Raw genomic sequence first — 10,778 nt, 5'->3', positions numbered from 1 at the left:
AACAAAACAAAGGAACCAAACAAAACAAGGGAACACTGCATGATTTAAAATCAGGAAAGGTGTATATCATGGTTGTATCCTTTTTTCACACCTATTCAAACTATATATTGAGCAAATTACTCAAGAGGTGGACTACATGACAAATGTGCATCAGGATTGAAAGAAGACTGATCAACAACTCTTCTATTATGTGCTATGACACAATCTTGCTTGAGAAAATTGAGGGGGATTTGCAAAACTTGTTGCAGAAGATCAAAGACTGCAGCCTTCAATATGGATTACATATCAACATCAAGAAACTAAAAATCCTCACCACTGTACCACAAAGCCACATTATGATAAATGGAGAAAGATTGAAGTTGTCAACAGCTTTATTTTGCTTGGATCCACAATCAAAATCCATGACGACCAATCAGAATCAAAACATTTGCTACATTGACACATGTGCCTCTCCAGTGTGATAAGGACGTATGCCAATTACAAGATTAAATCCCTGTGAGCATCAAAAACATTTTCCAACAGAGTGAAGAAAAAACCAATTGACTGGGGAAAAAACATTTGGCAATACCATTTCAGACAAGAGTCTCATATCAAAAGTTTACAGAATCCTATAGGGGTCTCCACAAGAAAAAGACTGATAACACAATTACAAAATGGGCAAAAAACATGGAAAGACTTTTCACAGAGGAAGATATTTGGGTGGCCAATAGACACTGAAAAAAATGCTCAAAATTACTGGTAATAAGAGATATACAAATAAAAACTACAATGAGATACCGTTTCACCCCAGGAATAATGGCAAAGTTTAACAGGACAGCAAGTAATAAATATTGGAGGGGGTATGGAAGTATAGGAACTCTTAAGCATTGTTGGTATTATTGTAAAATGATATAACCACTCTGGAAGAAAGTCTAGTTTTTCCTCAAAAAACTTAACATTGAAATTCTATTTGACCTAGCTATGCCACTGCTTGGAATATACCCTGAGAAAATTAGAACTGAGGCACAAATATAGATTTGTACACCAGTGCTTGTAGCAGCATTATTCACCATAGCAAGAACATGGAAACAGTTCAGATGTCCAACCATAATCGAATGAATTGAGTAATTATGGTACATTCACATGATGGAATACTATGCTGCATGTGGGAGCAATGGTTTTGTAAATTACCCCCTAACTTGGGAGGGACTGGAGAACATTATGCTAAGTGAACTAACTCGATCTCATAAGAATAAACACTGTATAAGATCAATATTGTACAGATAGATAACTAGTAAAATGTGTATGAGAATCCAAGGGGAGAAGGGTTGGAGTAGAGAGAGTGAGGTATGGCAGAGGGAATAATAATAGTGTCATGCAATTTGATGAGTAGTAGGAAGGATGGGAAAAGTAGAGAGCGAAAAACAGTACATATGAACTTTGTAAACAAACAAATGTAAAATAAAAATTGTATTTTTTAAAAAAAATGTGAAAATACAATGCGCTTGGGACAATAAAGGGCATCTACAGGTATCAGGAGTTGCCTTCCCTTTCCCTGGAGAGGAAGTACATCAGTCAGGGGAACCAAGTTACCAGCCATACTACAGACCACTGAGGACATTAACAGACTTTAGGAAAGGCAGGCAGCAGCCAGGTGAGATTCTGTTAGAATCAGAATCACGACCAAAAAGTTCTTGTACAGATATTCTGAGTCCTCCTACCCCAAAGACAAAGTATCTCACCTGGGGAGGTGAGGTAGTTTCTTGCCATCTGCAGTACAGAACAAAGAGGACTTAAAAGACTTTAGGAAAGATAGTGCTTCCACACTGCACAGGACCAGAAAGAACTTTGGGTAGAGAAAGTTGCCCTCTGTAATAAAAGGAACAATTTACATTTGGAACTTATCGGTAGCATCAGAAAGATAAGGAACTGTCAAAAGCCTACACAGGCACAACAGAAATGGCCCAACACATACCAAGAAGAACAGCATAAGCTTCAGACATTATGGAAAACAAAACCTAAACAAACCTAAAAAACCAAAGCAAGCCTTCTCGTAAAAAAAACGCAGACTCAAGAAATAACCCTGAGACAGGGAGAGAGAAGAAATATATCAATGATATCAATGTAGAGTTCTATAATATGCATCTGAGAGCTGGTCAGCAAATATTGGTGGCAGAAGAATTGATGCCTCCATGGCAGCCAAAAGAACAATATGTCTTAGAGAGGGTACAGCCAGAGTGGTCTTGGAGAAAAGATTGACCAGGCTTCACTTCACATACTTTTGCCTTGTTGCCAAGAGGGAGCTATTCCTTGGAGAAGGACAAGATGATAGGAAGGGTGGAGGGTCTGTGAAGGAGAGGAAGACCCTCCACCAGGTGAACCGATGCAGTGACTGCCACAAAGGGCTCTTGTGTGTCACGATGTCTAAGGAAGGCACAGGATAAAACAGAGTTCAGATCTTTTGTTCACAGGGTCGCTATGAATCATACTCAATGAGAACTCACTACAACAACAACAACATCAATAGAGTTTTATGAACAGCTACTGAAGAAGTTACAAATGACAGAAGAAAGAATTGGAGCCATAAACTAAGCTAATACTCAAGAGAAAGACAGCCAGAAAATAATATACTGACATGGAGTTACATGAGCAACTATTGAAGAAATTGCAAATGCTGTAAGAAAGACTTGAAACCATAAAAAAAAAGATAGGTACAATAATTTTTTTTTAAAAAAATCATCACAAGACAAAGAGAGTACAAGCAACACAATACAGGAAATAACAGAAATATGTGAAAATGCAATCTAGAAAATTACAGACTGGTAAAAAACATTGGCAATGACATCTCAGACAAGGGTTTCATAATAAAAGCATGCAGAATACTACAGGGCCTCCACAAGAAAAGGACTGATAATACAATAACAGATGACCAAAATATGTGGAAAGACTTTTCAAAAAGGAAAACTTGCATGACCAACAGATTTGTGGGGGGCAGGGAGAAGCGTCAAATCACTGACAATCAGGGAGATGCAAATCAAAACACAATGAGACGCTGTCTCACCCCAATAGTAGTGGCAAAGTTTAACAGGAGAGCAAGTAATAAATGTTGGAGAAGTTGTGGAAAGATTGGAACTCTCATACACTATTTGTGGTATTGTAAAATGGTACCACCACTCTGGAAGGCAGTTTGGCATGTGCCTGAAAAGCTAAATAGAGACATCCATATGGCCCAGCTATTCCACAGCTAGGGATATTTTCTGAGGAATATAGAGCTGAGACATGTACACCTATGTTCACAGCAGCATTATTCACAATCACAAGAAAATGGAAAGAGCCCAAATGTCCATCAACAAATGAATGGATGGAGATACAGTGAGAAATTCACACAATTGGAATACTGTGAAGTACTAAGGAACAACGCTTTCATAAAGTACTATATAACATGATATTCTGGAGAGCCTTATGCTGAGTGGACTAAATCAGTCTCATAAGGACAAACTCTGCATAAGCCCATTATTGTAAAAATAGAAGGATAACTAGTAAGATGTGTGTAAGTGTCCAAACCAGGAAGGGAAAATGGGGCAAACGGCAGAAAATGTGGAAGGGAGAAATCACTAGGATGGCAGAGTCAAAAGGTGGTGTGTGTGTGTGTGTGTGTGTGTGTGTGTGTGTGTGTGTGTAAGTATAGGAAAAATCCAATGGGGACTTGAAAAGACGGGGAATAATAATCATAGGTCAGTAGTAATTAATTTTACAAAGCACAACGTATATGAATGATTGTTTGGAACACAATGTCTATGAAATTAATTTTTTAAAAAAAGAAACTGCAAAATTGAAACAAACACAAAATTTTAAAAAGTGGGCTGCCAAGTCATCCTGTGAGGATTGTAACACTTAGAAGAAAGAAAACAAAAAAGAAGAAGAAAGCAAAAAAGCTGTGTGCCTCATCTAAGCCAAGAAAGAAATTTTCTGTTGTTTCCTGCATAGCTGAAAATTTGACAGAAGAGGGCAGAAGAAGGATTGATGCTTTTGCATTGTTGCTTTGGATTATAGATTGAATATCCCATGGAATGCCAAAAGAACAATCAAGTCTGTCTTGGAGGAAGGGCAAGCAAGGTCCTCCTTAGAGGATATTGAAACTTTCTGTCACATTCTTTGGGCACACTGTCAGGAAAGATCAGTTCTTGGAAAATTACATCATGCGGGGAAAGTGGAAGATTGGAGAAACAGAGGGAGCCCTTGAACAGGATAGATTGATGCAGAGACTAACAGTGCGTTATCATAGACCATGAAGATGGTGTAGAACAGGACAGGGTTCAGCTCTATTGTTAAGGTGTCAGTCTGAGTTTCAGTTAACTCAATAGCACCTAAGAATAGCAGCAATGAAGACCAACAACTACAGATTTTAATATGGTAATTATTTTCCAGAAAGAAAGTAACAATTCATCCAATGGGATCAAGAAGCAGCACAGTAAAGTGGGAAAAAAACAATTTGTCAATGATTTCCTTTTATTTTATCAATATTAAGGACCCTTGTAAATAGTAGTTAAGAAATCAAACAACAAACTGCACTAGGAAAACCTACTGCAAAAGACCTGTGTGTAGTGTTAAAAGCAACAGTGTGTATTGCGAAGAGACAATGGAACACACCCTACTTTGAAGAATAGTGACTGGTATCCTAAAAGCTCTCAGGCTGCCATCTACTGTGTAGCTATTGTCCTCCCACTGGTTCAAAGCAAAGAAGGGTGGTGAATATCAATGAATCATAGAAACAATTTCTCCAACCAGCTAAGGAACCACTTGCACCTCAAATTTGACTAGAACTACATTGTACCCAGCTCCTTCTGCTGATCACTCTGACTCATAGTAGAGTGTTCTGGAGAGAGAGGGAGAGAAATGTGGAACAAAATGCAAATCATGTTTAATAGCCCAGACTTACTGATCTGATAGAGACTGGTAGAGCTCCCATCATTATGGGCCCACGTACCCTTCTGAACTGGAATTTCTCTAACTCCCATGCCTCCACTTCTAGAGAAGCAGTGGACTAGCCCGTAGAGGGAGCAATAACACTGCAGAGGTACACACTCCTTATAACAATGAATAATGCAAGCACAACAGGGCTGACGAAGATACAATAAGAAGATGAATGGAAACAGTAAACAGAAGGAAGAAGGGAGGAAAGTTCTTTTACATTGTGGGGACCACAGTCAATGTCATAAAACAAAATGGTTAAGAACAATTAAGAACAGTTTGTTCTGCTCTGTAAACTTTCTCTCAAATCTTAATAAACAGGGTTGGTTGTTTTTGTGTTGTTGTTAAAAAACAAACAAACAAACAAAAAAAAGCAAATATGTCACTTTGAGGACTAAAGGGCACCTAACCCAAGACCGAAACTTGATATTTTCATTCACCACATATGCACAAATGCATGCAAAAGCTGGACAATGAGTAGAGAAGAAGAGATTTATCACAGAGTGCAAGAATACTGAATATACACTGGACTGTCAGGAAAACATACATCTCCAAAGACATACAGCTGTAATGTGCTTTAGAAGGAGTGATGGTGAGACTTCATCTAAGGTACTCTGGACATGTCATCAAGAGGATGAGACTGTGGATAAGGATGTAAAGCTTGGTAAAAAGAATGCCGGTTAAAAAGAAGACTCAAGGAGATGGATTGATACAGTGACTACAACAATAGGCTCAAGCCTCGCCATGATTGTGAAGATGACACAGAATAGGACCATGTTTCATTATGTTGTTTATGAAGTCCTTATGAGAAACAATTTACTTGACATCTAACAACAAATAACTCCTAATAGATTCCAAATGGAATATTTGGTCATCTTACTGTAATTTAGAAAAAAAAAATACTGAACTATGTGTCTTCACGTCGTATTACTCTAAATACTGGAAAATCTACTTTTGCATGCACAAACATTCACATTGAAGGTCTGGGTATGTAAGTTATACAAATATAAATACCAATACAGCATTTAATATAAAGCATCCTGTGGGTGTTTATCAGATCTAGGTATGTATCTGTAATTGTACATTCTACCTACTTTGTGGGAATTAAGTGAATTTAATACATTCAGGTATGTGCCCAATATACAGAACCAGACCTGGCACTGTGCACACACGGCACCACACTTCCTGACATGGAGAAGGATGTCCTGATCTGTTTGTATTCTGGGCATGTTTTCTCCATTTAGGCATAATATGAGATGGTAGACTGAAGAGTCTAGGAGCTTGAATTTGTCCACCTGACTAAAGTGAAGCAAGGGCGATACCTTGGCCAGACCCCGAGATAAACACCCTCTACAGTGTTTCCCTCATCTCACCCGAGACCTAGATGAGGCAAAACCTCAGCTCTGTGTATTTGAGGGACCTCTGGTGGCCTATTGGACAAGGAGTTCCATTAGCTTTTCCATAGGAGAAAATTGAGTAATAGCCCATATAATCTACTCCATCTGAATATCCACTGGAGGGTCAGTTATGAGTCAATTCCAACCCAATGGCATACAACAACAACAAATGTATCTTTGTCCACTGCACCCAAGCCATACATCTTATTTTAATGGTTGTGGTGTTGTTTACCATAGAGTTGGTTTTCAGAGGCAGGTAATCACATAGGAGGAGATTGCCCATCCTTCTCTCATGGTGGTCTCAAACTGCATGCCTTCAGTATTGTAGCACAGTTTCTTGCCACTAGGCCACATTGGCTTGGGACAATCTTGTTTGTATATGCAATGAGGAGAGGAAGACTGAAAGAATATGAAATTGTGGGAAGGAAGACTTAGAAATTAATTTCTTTGTGTGGCACACAGTAAAGGAAAACAGTATTCACTAGTTCAGTGAAAGGAAGCCAAGTTCTTTCCAAAATGCAGTCCATGGTATTTTCTATTCAGCGTCAGTTATTTATTGCCAATGAAATGCTTTTGAGCTCAAAGCTGTAGGTAACCAGTACAAGAAAAGTCGACTTTGAATTTATCTTGCTTCATTGAATGATCAGACTTCACTAATCTTGACATATTTTCTAGCCAACAAATCAAAGGAATGTCAAAAGCTAAGTTAGTTTTCTGAATGTTGATGAGTAATTTGAACATTCATGGTTTCCCCCAAAAAGAAATACCATGATTGACTCTGCACACCCATCAGTTTTTTAATGGATTGTGTTAGAAGCGAGAATCAACTTCTAATAGAACTCCGAAGCCCAGCTGCCTGAGGATTTCTTCATTGATTTCAAATGAATTGAAACTTTGATCCATTACAACATTCAGGAGAAGCCATTATTATACATGCTCCGTAGCTACATTTTGTAAATGTTAATTCCTCAGCTATATTAAAATCAATTTTCTTAAATAGTAAAAGGCACCAGAGTGAGAAAAGAAACCACTAAGACTACTTTTTTGTTCTTGGGCATTTTACTATATTATAAATCTGTTCATTTTCTCAGCCAGCAGGAAGAGAATTAGAAAAATTCAAATATTACTACAAATAGGATATTAGAAGTTAGCCTTCCAGGAAACTTTAAACTCCCAGTAATAATAGATCACTGAAATCTAAACTTACTGAAAAAATATTTGTTGTAAGGACTGCTTTTGGCTTTTGGCAATTCTTATACATTGAGAACCTAGTTTTTAAGATAGAAATGAAGGGAAAGGTCTTTCTTGAGTTAATTGCTCTCCTTCAGATGTGACCTAATATTTTACTGGAAAATCAGACATTTTCTAAAAGGACTTCAGTTCATCTTACATCACTTTTCAAATGTTCTTAGAGAGTCATTTAATCATGATACAGTGTAGGGATATGAAAGGAAGTGACTGATAGAAAGCCTGGGCAGCTGCTGTTGAGATGAGTCTGACTCATGGCGACCCCTTATGGTTCAGAGTAGAATTCCACTTTATAAGAGTTTCACGGCTGTGATTTTTGCAGAGCAGGTTGTTAGAGCTTTCTTACTCCTTCCCTTTCTGTTTGTGAGCTAATGTTGGTCAGGAAAATCAGCCCTCTCTAAAGGAATTTCAGTTCATCTTACATTTGTTTTCAGGAGTTGTTGGAGATTAATCTTTATAGAATTAAGGCAAGGGAAAGGAAGTGATCCATATGAAAATCAAATATGGAATTTTAGGGGAGCTCTGGTGGCCTAGTGTTAAGGAGCTGCAACTACAACCCCAGAGGTGCACGGTTCGAATCCACCAGATGCTCTGCCGGGGAAGGAGGGGCAATCTCCTCCTGTACCAGCCAGATCTGATTTGACAGTACACTCACACAAAAATAATAAAATAAAATAAAAGAAGGAGAATTCTCTTATAAAAAAATATGAAATTTTTTACTGGAAAATTTCATGCTTGCCTTTCATACAAGATGGAAATTTATTCCAGTATAGAGGAAAACATTAAAAAATAATGTATATTTGAGATTATATAGAGGTATGTGCATTATTTGATTTTTAAATCAGGAAAATCCAGAATAAAATTCAATTGTCCCTATCCTAAACCTTTACTCAACACAGATAAATTTGCTGGTATTATTTTAAATATTCGGTTACATTTTCAACATCTAAAATATAGACTTTCACTTTTTTAACATGTCCAAATAATTTCTTTTGCAATAAGATAGCTAACTCTGTATTAGTATTTAAGTCTTGAACTCAACTCTAACTCATTTCAATCTAGTCAGAAGCAACTCATTGACCCTCCAGTGAGTTTTCCAGAGGCTGTAAATTGCATGGGAGAAGAGTGCTCATCTTTCTTCTGAGGAGAGATGTTGGATTTGAACCACATACCTTTGGGATGGCAGCACAATTCCTTACACATTAGGCAACCAGAACTCCCTCACACAATCATTTTAAACAATTTTTCATTAATGAATATACAGATATATTTCTTTTTTTCCTCTGAAATAGAGTCACTAGAGTTGCACATTTCTTTTGTATTTCAGCTTATTTCAGCACTACAAGCTATATGAGTTTCTCTTCTGTGGTACCAGGGAAGAAATCCTGTTGGGAATTGAGGTAAGTAATTTTTTTAGGTGGAGCAAATTAAGCTGTATCACTTAATGCATACTGATCAGCATCTGGGTCTTTAACTGCCGAAAGCAATTTCTTGTCTAGATTACTCAAGTATTAATACAACCAACTAATAGTTTACAAAAAGAATAATTATATAAAATGAGCTTGGGATTAAGAAAACAAGCTATCTTTGGCATTAAAAGACTATATTAGAATTTTGTAAATAAAATAGTAGAAAATTTAAAAATAAAAAAAGACTTGTTAAATAACATTTATGTATTTATGGATTATTTGATAAAACTCAATTGAATAAGGGATATATTTCTTCAGGCTGACAAAAACCAGGAAAATTAAGAAGATAAAATAATCAGCTAAATATCTTCTAATTGAATAGTTCTTTTCCGTCTACTCATTGTGAGGAAGCTTTGGTGGACTAAGTGGTAAGGAATTGCACTGCCAATGCAAATGTAAGTGTTTCAAGTCAACCAGATGCTCCACCAGAGAATAACAGGTGCTCTCCTCCCCTGTGATTTATTCCTCTGAAAACCCACTGGGGGGTCAGTTCTCAACAGTACACAACAGCAACACTGTTTAAGGCTTAATTTCAAAATCCTCCTTTCTCAAAGAAGAACTTCGTTGAGTGCACCACATCTCAAATGAAGGGTCTCAGTAAACTGTCTAAGCATGTTCTATTATTTTATTCCAACTGGTCTCTTCATGGTCAATTCAAGTTACTCTTACCACACTAATAAGCATGTAAATAAGCACTGTCTTACACTATTCTGTAAGTATCTGTGGTTTGATATAGTTGATGCACCTCAAGGATAATTTTCCTGAAGGCAGGATTATCTTCTGTTTTCTTACTACAGCACATAGTATAATGGATCTCAGTTGATATCTTATAGTTGACCCAGAAGCAGCAGTCTAAGCAGCATGATCTCTCAATCTCTATCATCCATTGACATAGTCTTTTCCTACAGAATAGTCTTGAACATGATGTATTTTTAATTGTTGTTGCTGATGTTGTTTTTGTTGTGAACCTTTGAGTCAAACTGACCCATGAGTTTTTCAGAGGCAGTTAATCACACAGGAGTAGATTGCCCATTCTTCTCCCATGAAGCTGCTGGTGAATTTGAACCATGTGCATTCAGATTGTAGCACAACTTCTTACTACTAGGCCACCAGGGCTCCCAATTTTTAGGTAGGACAACATCTTAAGACTAATGTTCATGGCAGTGTTATTCACCATCACAAGAACATGGAAACAGACCAAATGTCCAACCACAATCGAATGGATTGAGAAATTATGGTATATTCACACGATGGAATACTATACAGCAAGCAGAAGTAATGATTTTGTAAATTACTACCTAATTTGGGAGGGCCTGGATAGCATTATGCTAAGTGAACTAACTCAGTCCCATTAGGAAAAATACTGTGTAAGACCATTATTGTATAAATAGAAAACTATTAAAATGTGTATTGAGGATCAAAGGTTTGTGTGGGAGCACAGAGGTGAGGATGGATGGAGGGTAAAAAAATAGGGTCGTTGACATCAGGGTTGGGGTAAGACAGAGAAAAACTGGAGAAATTATGTATACTGAATTGAAACAGATGAGGGAGAGAACAGTTTAAAAGTGATAAATGATAGCATATTATGATTATCACAGGAATCCAGAATTAAGTTTGCATAGCCGAGTGCATTGGGGTTGCAGTGGGGGGAATTGCATACCAAGGTAGAAGTTTATCTTTTTCTTTTCAAAGAGAGGAGTGAACTGGGCCGGGG

At 37.4% G+C, this 10,778-nt stretch overlaps 1 protein-coding gene across 1 annotated transcript in view; it reads left to right on the top strand.

Annotated features, from left to right (window-relative positions):
* LOC102875941 (chromosome unknown open reading frame, human C10orf107) overlaps window positions 1-10,778 on the top strand; it is a 195,586-nt gene that overhangs the window by 28,778 nt on the left and 156,030 nt on the right. Inside the window, exon 5 of the mRNA XM_006889059.1 lies at window positions 8,923-8,995. Coding sequence (XP_006889121.1) covers window positions 8,923-8,995 — 73 coding nt within the window. The remainder of the gene's footprint in view (window positions 1-8,922; window positions 8,996-10,778) is intronic.

Source organism: Elephantulus edwardii, unplaced genomic scaffold, assembly GCF_000299155.1.
Source record: "Elephantulus edwardii isolate Elephantulus edwardi_28Jun2011 unplaced genomic scaffold, EleEdw1.0 scaffold00074, whole genome shotgun sequence".
Lineage (NCBI taxonomy): Eukaryota > Metazoa > Chordata > Mammalia > Macroscelidea > Macroscelididae > Elephantulus > Elephantulus edwardii.
This window is presented reverse-complemented; position numbering and strand designations above follow the sequence as displayed.